We start from the raw sequence: 18,558 nt of genomic DNA, 5'->3' as shown, positions 1-18,558 counted from the left end.
CTGCCCTAGTCTGGCTTAGGCACCCTTGCCTGATGCTGGCCTCCTCTAGCACTTGTGATCCATGACTGGAGCCCCCACCCAGCCCCTACAGGGCAGGAATCACTGCTCATGCTTCTCTGAGCCAGGGACCAGCCATGCCAGGCTCCTTGTCACTCTGGGGAGTGCGTGCTGGGAGGGAGCTTGTCGCCTTAAGGTATTATGGAAAGGTAGGGGACTCTCCCGCCCAGGCCTTGCTCAGGCCCTGGAAGTGCCCCTGCTGGGGGTAGAGGGAGGAGAGCACCCCTTCCTCCTCTAGTCTCAGCTGAGCCTATGACTGGGGTTGGGGATCAGCATGGGCTCCAGGACCTATCCTTGACGGATTACCATCACACAGCTCCTTCTGCCTCCAGACTCTGCCCCCGGCACACGCACAAACAGACCCTCACAGACTGAGATCCTCACCCCAAAGAATCCCAGAGTGGCTGGATCACCGGGTGGCACTGGCCCTAAGGAGGCTGTGAGGGGCCCTGGCACACTCCCCAGCAGGGAACTCTGGGGTCTGGTATCCACCCATGTATCCGTCCAACCCACTGGGCTCTGGAACCGGGGTGGAGTGGCCCTCAGGATACCCCTCTGTATCAGGTTGGCTGGTTTGAGGCCTTGGCTACCCCTTCCCAGAATGAGAGTCCTGTCTCCCCCAGAGGAGTCCCAGTTGGTTGGGATCACTGCTGTCTGCCTCCATCCTGCATGGAGAGGGTGCCTACACTCGAGGACCCACTCAAGTGACCCTGCTAGCAGCCCTCCACCTGGCAGCTCCCTGTGGGACAGGGTCGGGGTATGGGGTTCACATCTCTCTTGTCAGTTCCAGTTCCACTCCCCCACTGCACTGATGCCTGGCCAGGCAGGACTCTGCATGCTAAAATGGACCACTGCAGGGGGCTAGGTGTGGGTGCCCTGAGAATTCACATGTAAAGGTGTATGCCGAAATTCATGGAGCTGATCATCAGAGTGTGTGCATGGTGTGAGTGTGGCAAGGCAGAGCAGAGCTCATAAGCCTGACGAAGTCAGCGGGGGCCACCTGGAAGGCTTCCTGGAAGAGGGGAGTCCTGACGAGCAGTGAGAGGGAGACACAGGCTCTATGGACCAGGGAAGGCAGGTTGAAGAGAGGTCCAGGTGTCCCGGTGAGAGCCGATGCCAGTGGCCACCCCTTTTGTGCTCCCCCCAATCCTCCCTGCAGCTCCCTGTGGCCAGCAGCTCTGCAGCACTCGGCTCTGCTCCACTTCGCTCAGCTCCGCTCCAGGAAGGCCACCTCCTCCCTGCCCTCCTCCTTCCCCCCTCCTCCCGCTGTCACCACTCACCGATCACAGCCTCGAGGGGGTGGGGACCCCAGGGCTGGACACACCCCACCGTGGCCCCAGAGCCCAGCCGATCGGACGGTCGCACAGTCGGACGCAGGACCCCGGAGCCCTGAGGTGGGCAGTGTGCCAGGGTCCCTCACAGCTGCCTCAAGGTCAGTGCCAGCTGGGGATGCCACCACCAAGGGTTCTTGAGACCCAAGGAACCCACCCCAGGTTCCTCATCCCAAACCTCAGGCTCCAAAGCCAGCTTTACTCCAGGTGTACCTGAGGCGGGCAGGTCAGTGGGCAGGGGGCACGCCTTTGTCTACAGGCGGGCCCAGGTCCGGGGGTCTATCCAGAGAGGTCCCAGGCTGGGGGCCGGCACTAGCCGTGCTCACACAGGCCTCACTGGGGACACCCGGCACCGGCCATGGGGAGCTAAAATTGGAAAGTGGCGAGTGGGAGGCAGCTGACAAAGCTATTTCGCAGGCTCTTCACCGTGCTCCGGTTTCAAGCTTCTGCTCCATTAACCCGATCCTCAGGGCCTCCCTGCCCCCACCCGGCCCATGAGAAGGTGCCTCAGCCCTCAGGCCCGCAGTGGAGAAGTCAAGTCGGGCAGCCCCCCGGTAGTGGCAGGGGCAGCGGACTGGCTTCTTCAATGAGAGACTCCAGGGGCCTCACTGAGAACACTCAATCCCGTCCCTGGTCCACTGTGTGACCTTGACAGGTCCCTGCCCCTCTCTGGTCCATGACGCCTCCATCACTGCAACAGGGAGAATGCTGACTTTAGCGGCCCAGAGGAGCTGGTTTCAGAAACAGTGAGGGAGGTTTGGGGGAGGATCTAGGGCAGGACAGGGCTCTGCCAGCCACCTCTTGCTCAGCCCAGACCAAAAGGATGCCTAGACACGTTCCTCCCTTTAATTTGGGCCCATGGGGCCCCTGGGAAGGCCCTGGTTTAGGTTGCAGCAGGATACAGAGGGCACAGGTTCTAACTGAGGTCCCAGAGATGACCCAGAAGGACTCCTGGGGATGAGCTAGGCCCTGGCAGGAGGGAGTGGCCAGGCTCACCCTGAGCCCAACACTGGTCAGCACGTTGGGCAGTGGCCAGCACACTCCCTGGTGTCTGCCTGGCCCAGCCTAGCCCCACACCCACTACTCCAGGGCACCTCTTCAAATAAATAGCACTCCTCCAGCCAGCTTCCAGGGCCTGAATACAGAGCACTGAGAGAGTGGGCCAGTGTGGCCACGGACACAGGCAGGAACCAGGGACGTGGCAGGCTGGGGCTCAGGGGCTGGGTGGGGTAATGGGGGTCGGTGAGAAGCTAGAGGCTGAATGAGAGGGATGGGGGCTTGGTGCTAGGGCAGGACCTGGGAAGTAAAGGCAGCTCAGGAGCAGGTGGGGATCACAGAAGGGTGCCCCGAGGGGGTAAGGTTTTGTCAGAAACTATGGGAGATTTACTGAGGGGGAGTGGGGATCCTGGGGGCCAGAAATACAACTGAGGTGATACAGAGGGAATTTCTCCACATGAAAGTCATCTGAGACCTTGGAGGAGCAGTTTGAGCAGAGGGTGGGGACCGGTCCAGCTGAAAGGTATGGTGGAGTGAATGAAGGTGAAGAAGGCAGGCTGAAAGTGAAGAGAATGCTTTCACGAGCCTTCAGTGGGAAGGGCGGGAGCTAGAGTGGCAGCTAGGATGGGGCACCAGATGGTAGGGGGCCTGGAGGAGTGGGAGATAGGTGGGGGGGAAGGATGGTATGAGGTCCCCAAGGGGCAGGAAAGGCAGTTTCTCTTCAGAGTGGGGTCCCTACTACCTCAGCGAGGGACCAAGAACTGCGCTAGGCAGGGCTGGGGGGCTTCGGGACCCTCACCCGATCTTTCTCCCTCAGCTCCATCCAGGCTATGGGCATCAAGACAGCGTTGCCCGCGGCAGAGCTGGGCCTGTACTCCCTGGTGCTGAGTGGGGCCCTAGCGTATGCTGGCCGGGGGCTCCTTGAGGCTTCACAAGGTAACAGCTGGGCCCAGGGGCAGAGGAGTGGGACCCTTCTTCCCCTGGGGTTCTCAGCAAGTTTCTCTGCCCAGCAAGTTCAGAAACTTAAGAGGCCCCAGACTCAAGGGTAGTCCCTAGGCCCTGAGCAAGGAAAGGGTGGGGGGTGTTGAGCCAAATGCAATCACAGGGAGATTCAAATGCAGAAGAATCAACAGAGACCTGGACAAAGCCAGAGCCAGAGCAACAGAAAGAGAGAGGCTCAGACACTCAGGAATACAGAGACCTGGCCCCAGACACACAGCGAGACCTAGAGAGAATCAAAGGCAGAGAGAGACCCAGACCCTCTCGCCTCTCCCCAGGGTGGCATCAGCCTTGCAATAGAAGCAGGTATGGGTGTGAAGGGGTCCCTCCCCCTGAGGCCACATTCTGTTCTCAGATGGGGCCCACAGGAAGGCCTTCCGGGAGTCTGTGCGACCCGGCTGGGAGTACATTGGTCGGAAGATGGTAGGTTCCCCACACCTCAGGGTACCTGACCGGGGTCCCTGATCCCTGGCACACCTTTCCTGTCCCAAACCTTTCTTGACTGTCCCCTGTTCCCAATGGTCCCACATAACAAGAGGGCTCTCAGTGGGGAGGGTCCCTGGCTTGAATTTTAGCAGCCTCAAATCCTCCAGTGGCCCCTCCTCTGTCCTCCTGGGGTCACATCAAGTCTGCCCAGACCCTGCTCATTTAAGAAACAACTCGAGGCATGCTTCAGCAGGGCCTCCAGCACCATCCTCCCCAGAACACTGCAATAATGGGAGAATGTCAGGCAAGGTGCTGGGCAGAGGGGAAGCTCCGAGGAGCAGAGCAGCCCATATGGGGCCCCTCATTCTTCTCGACCTATCTTCCTGCTACTTGCCACAAGAGGGGAAAGCAGGGACCTTTTGCCACTGCTCTCCTCTAATGTATAAGAAGACTCTGGGGGCGGGGAAGGTGCTGGGACCCTGACCAGCCCACTCTACTCCCACCCCACCTTAACCTGCCGGGACCTGCCCCAGGATGTGGCTGACTTCGAATGGGTTATGTGGTTCACCTCCTTCCGCAATGTCATCATCTTCGCCCTCTCCGGACACGTGCTATTTGCTAAACTCTGCACAATGGTTGCCCCCCAGGTGAGCTGGATCTGAGCCACCCCAGCCTTCCCCTCCCTTTCCCCTAGTAAGGGTTGTGGGAAGGCCATCCTGGGGTCCCACTTCCATTTACTTGAAAAGGTAACTGAAGCCTTCTCCAATGGCAACCCACTCCTTCTTGCCTGGAGAATTCCACGGACAGAGGAGCCTGGTGGGCTACAGTCCATGGGGTGGCAAAGAGTCAGACACAACTGAAGCAACTAACACTTCCACACTTTCCCTGTCCACAGCTCCGCTCCTGGATGTACGCTGTGTATGGGGCCCTGGCCGTGGTGGGCACCATGGGCCCTTGGTACCTGCTGCTGCTCCTTGGCCACTGCGTGGGCCTCTATGTTGTCTCACTCTTTGGCCAGCCCTGGCTCTGTCTTGGCGTCGGTCTGGCCAGCCTTGCCTCTTTCAAGCTGGACCCCCTCATTTCCTGGCAGGTGTGTGCTGGGGCAGGGCAGGGGTGGAGGGTGCAGGAACAGGACACCAAACATCTTACTGCATCCAAACCCTTGGCCTCCAGAGTCTCCCTAAGCATTTCCTTCATTTCCCACCTGTCTTCAACCCTTTGATTACAGAGCATGCCTGGCCCATGAGGCAGTCACCTCCACCTCAGCAAAAATGTCCAGCTCTACCCCAGCACTTAACTGGCACTGGGCGGCCAGTGCTGACTGGCACGGGTTGAGGGAGGGGGCAGGACCAGGCTGGCCCCTGCTGGAAGCGGGATGGGCTTCCCAGAGACAAGGGGCACCCTGGTGAGCCGGTGGCCTGTTCTCTCCCATCCAGAGCGGGTTTGTAACAGCGACTTTTGATCTTCAAGAGGTGCTGTTTCACGGGGGCTGCGGTTTCACGGTGCTGCGTTGCACCAGTTTTGCGCTGGAGAGCTGCGCCCACCCTGACCGCCGCTACTCCCTAGCCGACCTGCTCAAGTACAATTTCTACCTGCCCTTCTTCTTCTTCGGACCCATCATGACCTTTGATCGCTTCCATGCTCAGGTGAGGAGACAGACACACTGTGGGCTCCCAAGACAGGACTGGGCCCCTTCCCCCCACCATGACTGGCAGTGAACCCCTCGCAGGAGCCAGAGGGGCCTGGTCTCCACACTCGGGGCAGCCGGGATGAAGCGGCGTCTCCCCTCACCTTCAGGTCCCCACACAATGACTCACCATTCAGACAGGGCTCCTCCCGCAGGCAGGGCCGGCCTCCCTGCTCAGACACTTGGGGGTCCCCTCAGGTGAGCCAGGTGGAGCCGGTGCGGCCAGAGGGCGAGCTGTGGCGCATCCGGGCCCAAGCAGGACTCAGCGTGGTAGCCATCTTGGCCGTGGACGTCTTCTTCCACTTCTTCTACATCCTCACCATCCCCAGTGACCTCAAGTTCGTCAACCGTCTCCCGGACAGCGCCCTCGGTGGGTGCGCAGCACAGGGACGGAGGCTGGGCAGCCACCTCAGAACCGACCTCTGTGCCCCCACAGCGGCGGAGTCACAGCCGTGGCAGCGTCTATGGAAGGGTGGGGGAGCGGGGCTTTGCTCTTTGAAATGCGTGGGACTTGGAGGTAGGCTTGCCCTGTGAGGCCCGGAGGGGTATCCTACAGAGGGCGCCCCACTCCACTTGGGGCCTAGGGATGATTTCCACAGCCCGACAGCATCTCCCCGGGGCTAGCCCCGCCCTCGGAAGTGGGGCGGGACCTCCGCGGAGGCGGGCGGTCCCTCCGTGGGGGCGGTCCCTCCGTGGGGGCGGGACCTCCATGGGGGCGAGACCTCCATGGGGGCGGTCCGGGCGCAAGGACCGCCCCAGGAGCTGGTAATTTTCCGTAGGGAATGGCTGGGCTCAGTTACCACGCTGGATTTGGGAAGGCCCGGGGCAGGGTAGGGGGCGGGAAGGGATGCCAATGTGACGGCCCCCAGGCAGTAACGACCCTCTGTCCGCAGCTGGCCTAGCCTACTCAAACCTGGTGTACGACTGGGTGAAGGCAGCTGTCCTCTTCGGAGTCGTCAACACCGTTGCGCGCCTCGACCATCTGGACCCGCCCCAGCCTCCCAAGTGCATCACAACGCTCTATGTCTTCGCAGAGACGTGAGTGCGAGGTCCAGGGACACGCCCCCGGTATCCCCACCTTCCCTTAGCCTCTTCCCCCATGCTCCAGAGCTGGGCGCCTGGCCGATTTAAACCCGTCTGCTCTCCTCTCCTCCCACAGACACTTTGACCGTGGCATCAATGACTGGCTTTGCAAGTGAGTTGGGGTGGGGTGGCGGGATGTCACAGCCATCCCCCAAGTATCTGAGCAGGGCAGTGTCCAGATGGGTCCACGATTTCAAAGGTCACCTCCTGGGCCAGAGGAAGCAAGGCGGGAGTGAGGAGGTCATGGTAGAGGTTTAAGTGAAAGATGAGGGTTTGGACGTGAGTAGGGGCCCTGGAGGTGAGAGAATGGTGGAGGGGAGACACACAGCAGGCAGCCTGGACAGGGCCTGGCCCTGGATTTAGGGCATCAGGAAGGAGCGGGCGATGACTCCCAGGAAGTCATGTGCTAAGAAGGACTCTAGTTGAAGGGAGAAGGCGGAGCTGGCAGAAGGGCCTAAAAGGAGTGTCAGAGGAGCAGGAGAAAAGTCAGGATCATGGGACAGCCTGGAAGCTAAGGGAAGCCCATCCTGGCATGGTGGGGGCAAGCAGGTTGGATACTGCTGAAGCTAGAGACTGAGCATGAGTGTTGGTTGCCTGCAGGTTTTCAGCGTTTCCCCGGAGACACAGGGGCAGGGGAGGAGAGGGAAAATTGGGGGGTGGGCACTGAGGAACTGCAGGGAAGTCCCGATGTGGACAACCCCTGGAAGAAGTGTGGCACTGAAGGGGAACACACAGGAATGGCTGAAGGGAGAAGTAGGTGTTTTATAGACAAGAAATGATGAGGCATACTTGGGTGCTGAGGGGAATTATTCAGTAGAGGGAAAGAAGTTGACAATGTAGGATAGAGGGGTGATTGATGGAGGGTGGTCCCTGAGAAGGGAAGAGGCAATGGAACCAGTGCCAGGCAGAGGTCTGGCTTCAGGACAGGGAGGAGGAAGAAAAGCCAGTGTGGATGCAGAAGAATGGTGGGTGAGTGTGGAAAGGTGAGGGATTCTTCCTGAAGCCTTTGGTTTTCTCTGTGAAATAAAAGGCAAGGTCATCAGCTGAGAGCTGTTTGGGGATGGAGGGAGGCAGCATCTATGTTCCTCCCTTGCTTAGATCACCACACACCCACTCACACCTGCAGGAGAGATGAAGGTGGAGTAGACACTGCAGAGCCTGGGAGAAGAAGCTGACGAGAGAAACTTTGACATTGACAGCGCAGATAGTGTGGGAGGTGGTGGATTTATGGATTCTAATATGTCAAGGTGTGGCATTCTTCCCATTAGTGTTTAGTTTCTAGGGTGCAGGTGAGGAGGAGTGGGTGATTTGGGCTTTCCCAGATGGGTGAGAAGGAAGAAGTGAGGGAGAAGGGTTTTTTAGGTTGTGATGACGACTTATTGAATATAAGCCTGTTAAGAAGGGTGGTAAAAATAGAAGGGCATCAGGAGATGAGGACTGTAGGGGGAGTCAATGAGATTGAAGAAGTGGAGCTAGGGAGTCAGATCAGGTGGGGCTGGGTGAAGGATGGGAATCAGGAAGAAGTAAAAGAAGTGGTGAAAAAGTTGGGGTGTGGCCATGGGAGTGGGTGACTGGAGAGGAGTGGAGAAGAAGTCACTGGAAATGAGGAGGTCAAGTAACAGAAACACTGGCTATGCAACAGGTCTTCAACCAAATTTATTTAACAAATATTTATTGAGTATCTATCTACTGTGTGCCAGGCACTCACTGTTCTAGTTTCTGGGGATACTGTAGTGAACATGGCAAAGACCCTGAACTCATGGAACTTACAGTCTAGTGGGGAGAAACAGACCATAAACAGGTAAAAAAAAAAAAAAAAAGAGAGAGAGAGAGAGAAATAATTTGAGAGAGTGGTAAGTGTTATGAAGAAAATAAAAGAATGTAATGGGATACAATCTTCTTTAGTTGGGGTTCAGGCATGCCTCTGTGAGATGAACTGAGACTTGAATGATAGGAAATTTGGAAGATAGATTTCCAGGCAGAGAGAAAAATAGGTACAAAGGCTTCAAGACAGGAACCAGCTGTGTGTCTGTGAGTGTCAGAAAGACTGGTAAGGGAAAGCACAGTGAATGAGGCAGAGAATGGTGGGTGATGAGGTCAGGGAGGGAGGCAGAAACCAGACAATGTGGGATCTTCTAGCGGTAGGAAGGTGGTTGAGTTTTAATGAGGAGCTATGAGGGAGGGTATAATTGTGGAAGTGAGGTAATCTGGGTTACACTCTTAAAAGATACCTTGACAGGGAAGCCTGGAATGCTGAAGTTCATGGGGTCACAGAGTCGGACGCGACTGAACAACTAAACAACAAAAGCTGCTGTGTGGACGATGGACAGTAGAGGGCAGAGGCAGAAGCAGGGAGGCAACTTGCTGCTGCTAAGTCACTTCAGTTGTGTCCGACTCAGTGTGACCCCATAGACGGCAGCGCACCAGGCTGCCCCGTCCCTGGGATTCTCCAGGCAGGAACACTGGAGTGGATTGCCATTTCCTTCTCCAATGCATGAAAGTGAAAAGTGAAAGTGAAGTCGCTCAGTCGTGTCCGACTTGTAGCGACCCCATGGACTGCAGCCTACCGGGCTCCTCCGTCCATGGGATTTTCCAGGCAAGAGTACTGGAGTGGGGTGCCATTGCCTTCTCCGGGGAGACAACTTAGGTCCTTGCAATAATCTGTGTAAAAGGAGATGATCGCCTGGACTCGAGTGGTGTTATTGGAGGCATGAGCAGTGCTCAGGACTGAGAGGAGTCTGTACAATTTGCTCACTTGGATGTGAGTGGAGAGGGGAATTGAGAATCCAAGATGGCACCAAGAGTTCTGGCAGCAACCGAATGGATGGTGGGTGAGATGGGAATGAAGCAGGTTTGGGCAGGGATGAGGGAGTCAGTCATTCATATGAGGTGTCTGGTAACAGTTGGATTTATGAGTCAGGAGATACATTTGCGGCTCATCAGCATAGAGACGGCATTCAGAGCCTTGGGTGTGGATGAGATCACTTGAAGAAGGAAGGTAGCTGGAGAGAACGAGAAGTTCAAGGCTGAGCCCTCCATATTTTGAAGTTGGATAGAAGCAGAGCAGCCACCTGAGGCCCAGGATGTTGAATATGCCCCGGATGATAGTGTTGAGGAAGCTGCCCCCCTTTGTGTGTCCTTTGCCCACCTCCCACCTGCCTTTTCCCACACTCCCACCGGCCCCTTTTTCCACCTTTCCTGCAGGTACGTGTATAACTACATTGGTGGGGAGCACTCTGCGGTGATCCCAGAGCTGGGGGCCACCATAGCCACATTTGCCATCACCACTCTGTGGCTTGGGCCTTGTGATGTTGTCTACCTGTGGTCATGCCTTAACTGCTTTGGCCTCAATTTTGAGCTCTGGGTACAGAAGCTGGCAGAGTTGGAGCCCCTAGCTCAAATTGAGGTGAGCAGGGAAGGTCTGGGGCTGGGGTTGGCTGGGGCCCTGGAGTGGGTAGCACTACTGACCTCTGGAGTCTTCCAGCCACGCTTGCCTCTCAGTCCAGAACTTTCTCACCACCACCCTCCTGGTCATCAGGGCTATGACTCCTGTGGGTGTCTGGCCCTCCCTTACCTTCTGCAGGGTGGGGCACCTGGCCCTCACTGTGTTGATCAGGCCGCGTCCTCTCTCCAGGGTGCAGTTTCCCATGTTTAACAGAGGGGGAGCTGACCTGTGAGTCTCAGAGACACGGGCATATCCTAGGATCCTGTGGCCATGTGGGCAAGGCCTCTGACTCATTGTATCCTCTTTTCCCCTGGGCCTCTTGCCTCACTGCCAATGTTTTCCTGGACCAAGCAGACCTCTCTGTCAGAGCAGATGTCCCGCAGGGTCCGAGCCGTCTTTGGGGCCATGAACTTCTGGGCCATCATCATGTACAACCTTGTAAGCCTGAACAGCCCTGAGTTCACAGATCTGGTTGCCCAGCGCCTGCTGCTCTCAGGTGAGGGACAGTGGATACAGAATGTGCCCTGTATCCACTTTGAGAATCGTGACCTCCTGAAATGTCCCCACCCCACCATAATTCCTCAAGGACCCAACAGGGAGGGGACCATCAAGTGGGGAGAGAAGAGTCACGGGGGGGAGGGGGCTCTGCTCCTAGGACCCATGACTTGTTCCCCACCCAGGGTTCCCCCAGACCACGCTGGCCATCCTGTTTGTCACCTACTGTGGTGTCCAACTGGTGAAGGAGCGAGAGCGAACCCTGGCTCTGGAGGAGGAACAGAAGCAGGACAAAGAGAAGCTGGAGTAGGGGCGGAGGGGAAGAGGCGTGGGTTCTGCTCAGCTCTTCCTGGGCCCTGGCCCAGGCCAGGCCAGATGGGGCCTGACTGATTGAATAAAAGACTTTTCTACCGTGGTTCAGCCATTCCCTTCCCCTTTCTCCCGTGGTCTCCCGGCTCCCTGTCCATGCCAGATGAGGAGCTAGAGATCCAGGGAGGGGGCTCAAACTCTCGGCGCACACAGAGCATGTAGGAGACACACATGGACGGCAAAGGCCACCGACCTTGGCAGCCCAGCAGCTGAACACAAGAAGCCCCAGGTCTTCAAACCACCTGGTCACTGCTGCTTGGAGCATCTCATCCCAGACTCTGAGCTGCTTGCTCGGAAGGCACTTTATTCTTCTCACAGAAGGAGACTTACTCAGGCTGCAAGGTGCACTCGATGGGGTTGCTCCCCACCTGACAGGCGAGGAGGCTGAGCCCTGTGGGGCATTTATTGGCACACGGCCAGGCTGGGGCTGGACCAGGGCGCAGCCTGACACCCCATGAGCTTCTGCCTCATGGACCAAGAACACTGGGGGATATGAGACACTGGAGAAGCCGAAAGTTTCTTATCCCTGCCCGAAGCCCCAGCACTGGGCACCGATTTCCCTTTCCCAGCTGGAGCAGTCCCTGGGGCACCATGATGGGATGGGATCCAGGTGGGCTCTGCCTCTGCCAAACTCCTCTGCTAGGGACTCCTCCCTGGAGTCCCCACCCAGAAGGCCAGGCCTCTGTGGTCTGCAGCATGGGGGACAGGGCACATTCAAGCCCTCTGGGCAGGTCACAGCTTGGTCAGGCGCAACACGTTGAGCCGCACAGGTAGGAAGGTGGCGCCAGCAGCGTAGGCGATCTCCCGGAGGACCCCCTCCCACTTCTTCTCGTCCTCATTGTATCTGGGGTGGGAGGAGTGGGGACAAGGATGCAGAGCTCAGTCAGCCAAGTCCAGGGTCGGACCCAGCAGGAAGAGTGCAGCAGGCCACCCCTGGGAGGTGCTGCCTCCCAGCCCCAGGCCCACCTCCTTCCTTTCCATGCTCTGGGAAAGGGGTGGGCACCTACCTAAAGAACACCTACATTCTAGGAAGGGCTCCCTCTCAAGAATTCCACGCTCTTTTTTTTTAACCACATAGCATGTGGGGCCTTAGTTCCTTGACCAGTTATGGAACCCATGCCCCCTGCATTGGGAGGATGGAGTCTTAACCACTGGACCAAGGGAAGTTCCAAGAATCCCATATTCCTTGAAGTCCACCTCCTTCCAGGAAGGTCTACACCTCCTCAATCCCCTCCTCTTGAGAATTTCTGAACTGAACCCTCGAAGAAGTAACCCCCGCCACCCTCAATGTCTTGGGTCCTGTTCTCCCAGGACCCAAGGGTTCTCCCAAGGTTCTCCCAGCAGCGCTGCTCCCTAGAGGCTGCCTGCAGCACTGGCATTGCTGAAGGTTCAAAAGCTGCCCCAGATGGCCGAAACCTCTCCTGACCACCCCCAGGTAGGATCAGCCGAAGAAGCAAGGCACTGAGAAGCCAGGATCCAGCTACTTCTCAATCCCAGTCCAGCTCTCCCCCTCAGGAGGGAGGAGAGAGGAAAAGCCCACTCTGCTCCCTGGGGCCAATTTCTGTGGGTCTGGGTCCTAATCTTGGCATCGGCTTCTGACTGTGACACTGTTGATACTCCACAGTGGGGTGTGGTGCCGTGTGTGCACACCCAGACTTTCCCAACCAAATGGAGAGACCCTGGGCTAAGCAAGGCGTGTCTGCTGTCCTGTCCCCACAGGGTTCCCTGGAAGGGGATCAGCTCTGCCCCGCCCATGAGCCTGCCAGGCGCTGCCTCGGTGCCCAGCCAACCTTGCTCACAATTCCTCTTACCTCCCTGGGGCCAGGCTCACCTCCAGATGTCGTTGAGCTCTGTGGGAACCAGCTCCCCGGACTCAGTCTCCAGAGTGGCAAAGCCACCGATGGCATAGAGGGTGCCCGCCAGGCTGACCAGGCTGAGTGAGCTGCGCTCCTGTGGGAAGGCCTCAAAGGGTGCCCACCTGATGGGAAGAAGGGGGCATGAGGGGGGGTGCCCGCATGGGCCTCGGCAAGCCCAGTGACTGTCCCCTGCTAGCATCCATAGCTTCAGCTGCAACCTTCAAAATTCGACTCCCAGGCACCCATTCTGCAAGCATAACCTCCTCTTCCCTGACTGCTCAGGAACACCCTCTGGTCTTCTCTTCTTCCCCATTCTCTTGCCCCTCACGTTTCCCTTCATTGTGCCCCTATCATCCATCCAACCTACCCCTGGTGAAACCCACCAGGGACCTCCCCAAGGTCCCGCCTTTGCTCCTAAACCAACTCCTACTGGTCACCTCAGTCACCACTGAGACCATCCTGTGCACTCCTGCCCCTTCTCTCTTCTCCCCTTCACAGCCCAGACCCTCTCAAGCTGCCTTCACTCCCCCTAACTCCTGAGGGTGGACCTCCATCCCTCCAAAACTGCTCTCCCGACCACCGGAATCCAGGGCCCACAGCACACACCTCTGTTGACATGACTTTCTTCACCTTGCAGCTCCCCAGCCTCACCGCGTAGGCTTCCTTGCTGAATAAAGCATCTGCCCCTGCTGTCCCTCAGGGCCTGAGCCTTAGCTTGTCCCACTCACACCCTGTCTCCTGAGGGAGCTTGTCCCCACGGGCTACTGTTGACCCCCAGATCTCACCCTCCAGCTCAGCCCTTTCTCTGCCCCAGTAGGCTCCTCCTGGATACCCCCAAGCACCTCACATCCACATGTTCTAAGTGGACCCTCATTTTTCCTACCTAACTTCAACAGTTCCTCAATAAATGACCTCCCCGCCTCACTCAAAAGCATCCACCTCTCCCTCTCACCCCCACCATCCAATCAATTGCTAAATCCTGCTTCTTCTGTCTCCTGAACTCTTGCTACTGAGTTTGGCCTATGGACCAGCAGCATCAGCATCAGCTGGGGGGTTGTTAGAAATACACTCTGAGATCCCTCCCCGGACCTGAGATCCCTCCCCAGACCTGAGATTCAGAATCTGCATTCCAGCATGACCCCCAGGAGATTCGTGTGCATGTGAGAAACACTGGCTAGACCTTTCTCTGGTGCATCCTTTCTGCCTCATCACTGCCGTACCCCCAGCTCAAGGCTACCATCAGTACTTGCTACACAGCTGTACCCCCACCTCCTGGGAAATCCCTAATCTCTTCTCTACATGGTCTGCCATGAGGCATCTTGGTAAAACACAGATGGGAGCTTAAAACCCATCAGAGGCATTTCATTACTCTGGGGATAAAGTGCTTCAGCCCACTGGCCGTCTCTCCAGCCCCAGTATCCACCATCCCCACCTCCCTTCACCCATCACACTCTATCCAGCCTGACCAAAGCCCTTTTATCCAATGGGCTTGCCTTTTTTTTTTTTTTTCTCCTAACTGCCTTGGCACTAGCCTTCCTTTGCCTTCGGGCATCTTCCCACTACCCCTTTAGCTGGCAGAGTCCACAGTTTTCTTCCTGACCTCCCTTGGCAGGGCAGCTTCTATCTTGTTTACTGCTCTTATCTCTAGCCATCAATCCAGTGACCGGTATGAGTCTCTGAATGAGGAACCTGGCATCTCCTGGGAGATCTTGCCTGCAGACCAGGCTGGCCATAACACTTGCCCCATCTTGTAGGGGAAGCCCACCTCACTGCTGACCAGAGTAAAGGGGCTACATCTGTGCTGATGTCCAAGCTGAACAGTGGAGACACAAAGTAGGTGCTATGATTCCTGCCAGGGCAGACACAGAGAGGGCTGATATAGGCCCAAAGCCACGGGGCCAGAGGGTTACAGTGGGGACCTTCGTCCCTGGCTGTCCTGTGGAAGTGGGTGGGGAGGCGGGAAGCAGCCATACTTGTTGTCTGCAATGCTGTACACCTCGGCTGAGCTGGTCAGCCCTGTGTCTGTGACCCCAGCAGCTACAAAAATGCGGCCGTCATGGATGGTGGCCCCGAAGAGTGAGCGGGGAGTCTTCATGGGCGCCAGCTCCCTCCACTCGAACTTCTTAGGGTCGTAGACCGACATCTTGTTCAGGCACTTCCTATGGGATCGGGGTGGAGGGGCAGTGAGTGAGAAAGGAGAAGGAGAGGGGCAGAGCCGCCTCTTTCCCTTGGCTAAGTCCCTCCAGCTGCCTCCCAAGGCAGGCAGGACAGACCCCTGACAGCCTCGGGGAGACTCTGCTTCGGTTCCGCCCGCCGACCCGGCTGCTGCACTCCCCCCTCCAGGCCCGGGCCTCACCTGTTGCTGCCCTTCCCGCCAATGACGTAGACCAGGTCCATATGGGAGAGCACCGAGTGTCCGTACACGGCATAGGGCAGCGGGTCCGATTCGCCCCATTTGAACGACCTAGAGGGGAGGAGAGTAAGGCGCCCTCTGTCCGTCTCTGCATCTGCCCACCACCCAACACGTGTTGGGATGCACCCGACTTTTTAACCGGAACTCCCCAGACCGCTCAGCTCCCCGCTCCCCCTTCACCTGCCAGCCCCGCCCCGCCCCGCCCCCAGCCCCGGGCTCTCGCTCACCCCTCCCCGCCCCGCCCCGCCTCGCCCAGCCCAGCCCAGCCCAACCCCACCTCGCCTCGCCCCGCCCCCGGCCCTGGGCTATCGCTCACCCCGCCCCGCCCCGCCCCCGGATCGTTGGCCCCGCCCCGCAACCCTCACTTACAGTCTGTCGTAGCACATGACCGAGTCCAGGCTTTGCTCGTCGTCCTTGAGCTCTCTGCCGCCGACCACGTAGATGGAGTTAAGAGCCTCTCCCAAGCCGAAGAGGCAGCGCGGCGAGGGCAGTGGCGGCATCCCCAGCCACTCTGAGTCCAGGTGGTCAAACTGCGGGCCGGGCGACCAGTCAGCGACCCTCCCCACGCCCTTTCATCAACCCCTCTCCCCAGCCCCAGCCCAGCGCCTTCTGGCCACCCCCCGCCTTGGGTCATGGGGAGTCCGGGCCTGCAGGTAGGGCCAGCGCAGCCCGGAGGCGGTGCCTGGAGACAGTGCCCCCCCCTCATATCGGGCTGAGAACAGCCGAGGGTCCCAACCCCACAGGGGCCCGGAGATCACCTTTATAGCACGGTGATGGAGCATCCCTTGCAGAGCTGAGAAGGAGTCTCTGAGAGGGAGGCCCAGTTGCCGCCCTGGCCATTCCCCAATACAATTCCTGAACTGAGGCCTGCCTGACCCCTGTTTTCCATCCCATCCCACTGCACAGGAAAGGTCCAAATACAGCCACCCACTCCTTCAAACTATGGCCCTGTGCACTCCAACAGTCATTTTTTCTGGCCACACTCGCATGGCTTGTGGGATCTTAGTTCACTAATCAGAGATTGAACCCCAGCCCTCCACCACGCCCCCACACACACACCCTCCCACCATCCCCCAACCCCCTACCCCTGGCAGTGAGAGTGGAGTCCTAACCACTGGACCTAGAGGGAATTCCCAGCAGTCTGTTAATAACTACACTAGTGGCTTATCTTTTGGTGGAGTTTTCTGAGGGCTGAGCACTGTGCTGATGAACACTTTATAACCATCAATTAACCTTCACACAATCTTACCAAGCAAGGAAGTATAATATCCCCATTTACAAAGAGGCCTAGAGAGAACACACAATGCACCCACTGTGTGCCTTGGCTGGTGGAGATGCTCTCCCCACCCCCCAGCTTAACACTGGCACCATGCTGCCCTCACCCCTCTCCAGCCTGGTTAGGCCTCAGTAAGCACACTATTCACTCGGCTCCTTCCCATCTCTGTTCCATGCTCACTGGTTCCCACTCAGAAGCACTGTACCCTCCCCTCCACGTCTCCAAATTCACCCAACTGGCAAGGCTTAAACTTACATGGCCAGTCACAAGGAAACCATGTTTGGCCTCTGAGATCCCACTGTCACACTATAGCTTGGACCAGGCACCCCACTCTCCTGCTCCTTCTTGGGCCTCAGTTTCCTTATCTGTGCAATGGGAAGGAAGGGAGGATGGTCCCTTTGTTTGAGACACACTGTTCCACATTCCAGTCCCAGCTTCATGCAATGGTCTTAGCCAGGACCCCTACACTGACCTTGCTCCTTCTCACTGTCCCTGACTTCAATCCCTGCACAGAGCTAGGGCCTCCAACATATTCACCATCTGAAAGCTGACATCTCCCTGAAACTGAGACACCAAAGTTATACATCTTATTGTCAACTGCCTATAACGATCTTCAGCCTTCAGGCAAATGGCTGTCACTCATCCTCCCCAGTCTACATCTCAGCCCAGCTCCAATGACATTCCCCAACAAGTAGACATAGGCCTCTGCTGGGCCCCAAGGCGCCCCCCAGTGCCCAGAAATCAGTACTGGCCGCCCCTCCCAAGGCGGGCCAGGCACCTGCAAGAAGTAAGCGCTCATGGGGTCCTCTTTGTTGTCCTCATTGTAGAATAGGCCTCCAGCCACGAAGATCTGGTTCTCTTTGGTCACTAGGCTGACATGGTTCTTGGGGATCTGGGTCGAGAGGGAGGCACAGTAGCACTCGTTGGCTGCCGGGTCATAGGCCACGGCGCCCTCCTCACTGATCATGAAGATGAGGTCCTGCAGGAACATGCCAAAGCGCAGGGTGTCATTGAGGATCCCGGGTAGGACGCGCTCTGCCTCCTCTTCCTCCTCCTCCGCCTTGGCTTCGGTTGTGCCCTTGTCAGTGGCCTTGGCCCCAGCCGACTCCTTCCCCTTCTCCTTCTTCTTCTTGCGCAGCACAGTGATGCGGCCCTCGTGGGCATCTTTCACCATCTGCACCTTGCGCAACAGCTCCGGCTGGGCACGCACGAGAGGGTGGCGCTCCACGCGGCTCTCTAGGAAGGCGCGTGGCAGCAAGCGGAAGCGCACGCTCTCGAAGACCGTGGGCAGTGCGCGCTGGCGCTCGGCTTGCGCCTCGGCGTCACCGCTGCTTGCCCATCGCATCACCGCTTCGAACACGGCTTCCTCCTTCTCCACGTTGAGGCCGTCGCTGGAGATGATGGCAATGAGCTCATCGGCCGAGAGCCCTAGGAAGTCGGCGTCGCGGGCCACCAGCGAGAAGCGCGCGCAGATGAAGTCGCGGGCGGACACCGCAAGGCGCGCGCAGTCGAGCAGGAGGCCAAGGCGGAAGACCGCCAGGCAGTTGGCCAGGCACAGGCGCTTCTGCAAGAAGGACACGCAGATGGTGAAGATGGAAGGGATCTGGAAGCGGTGCGCCGCGGCGAACAGGTCCTGCACGCTCGCCTCGTCCAGCGCAATCTCTGACGTGTACAGATAGTGGAGCACCTGGGCCACCACGTCAGGGGACACCTCCTCCAGGCGCAGCTCGCCTGCGCTCTCAGGCTCGGCCAGGAAGCGCGCCCGGAAGTAGGGGCTGCAGGCGGCCAGTACCAGGCGGTGGCACGGGAACTCGCGCTCGCCCACCCGCACCACACAGTCGAGGAACTTGCCGTGGTCCAGCATGTCCTTGAGCCCGTCCTGCAGGAGCGTCTGCTGGTACAGCCGCTGCTCCTCCGCTTGCTCCAAGCCCAGCGCCATGGTGGGTGGCCTCCTCTCCGCCCTCCGCCTTCCTGCTGGGTCGCACTCAGTCTACGCAGCTGTCCAAGCCGGGCTATATATAGAGCTGGACTGGGCCGGGTAAGGTGAGCTGCCTGGCCTCCCGCACATGACGCAGAGGGGACAGCTGGGCTGAGGCCCCCTCCCAGGGCAACCTTGACTCAGCCC

At 58.2% G+C, this 18,558-nt stretch overlaps 3 protein-coding genes across 5 annotated transcripts in view; 1 reads left to right on the top strand and 2 right to left on the bottom strand.

Annotated features, from left to right (window-relative positions):
• LOC129634824 (atypical chemokine receptor 2-like) overlaps positions 1-2,793 on the bottom strand; it is a 139,858-nt gene extending 137,065 nt beyond the window's left edge. For 2 of the 3 annotated variants that reach the window (XR_008705922.1, XR_008705923.1), the window contains exon 1: positions 1,338-2,793. The gene's annotated coding sequence lies outside the window, so the exon portion shown is untranslated. The remainder of the gene's footprint in view (positions 1-1,337) is intronic. The other variant, XM_055557154.1, reaches the window with a different exon arrangement.
• HHATL (hedgehog acyltransferase like) lies at positions 1,331-10,934 on the top strand. The gene is made up of 12 exons (XM_055557152.1): positions 1,331-1,489; positions 3,202-3,320; positions 3,739-3,806; positions 4,343-4,456; positions 4,705-4,899; positions 5,246-5,455; positions 5,695-5,866; positions 6,390-6,534; positions 6,656-6,691; positions 9,784-9,985; positions 10,379-10,520; positions 10,705-10,934. The coding sequence occupies exons 2-12, from the start codon at positions 3,215-3,217 to the stop codon at positions 10,827-10,829; spliced, it is 1,515 nt and encodes a 504-aa protein (XP_055413127.1). The 5' UTR covers positions 1,331-1,489; positions 3,202-3,214; the 3' UTR covers positions 10,830-10,934.
• KLHL40 (kelch like family member 40) lies at positions 10,858-18,432 on the bottom strand. Its single transcript, XM_055557151.1, has 6 exons — positions 17,212-18,432; positions 15,527-15,687; positions 15,101-15,208; positions 14,718-14,903; positions 12,720-12,866; positions 10,858-11,732 (listed from the first exon to the last, which is right to left on the bottom strand). Exons 1-6 carry the CDS (start codon positions 18,370-18,372, stop codon positions 11,621-11,623), a joined length of 1,875 nt encoding a protein of 624 aa, XP_055413126.1. The 5' UTR covers positions 18,373-18,432; the 3' UTR covers positions 10,858-11,620.
• Between the last annotated feature and the right edge of the window lie 126 nt (positions 18,433-18,558).

Source organism: Bubalus kerabau, chromosome 20 (genome assembly GCF_029407905.1).
Source record: "Bubalus kerabau isolate K-KA32 ecotype Philippines breed swamp buffalo chromosome 20, PCC_UOA_SB_1v2, whole genome shotgun sequence".
NCBI lineage: Eukaryota > Metazoa > Chordata > Mammalia > Artiodactyla > Bovidae > Bubalus > Bubalus kerabau.
This window is presented reverse-complemented; position numbering and strand designations above follow the sequence as displayed.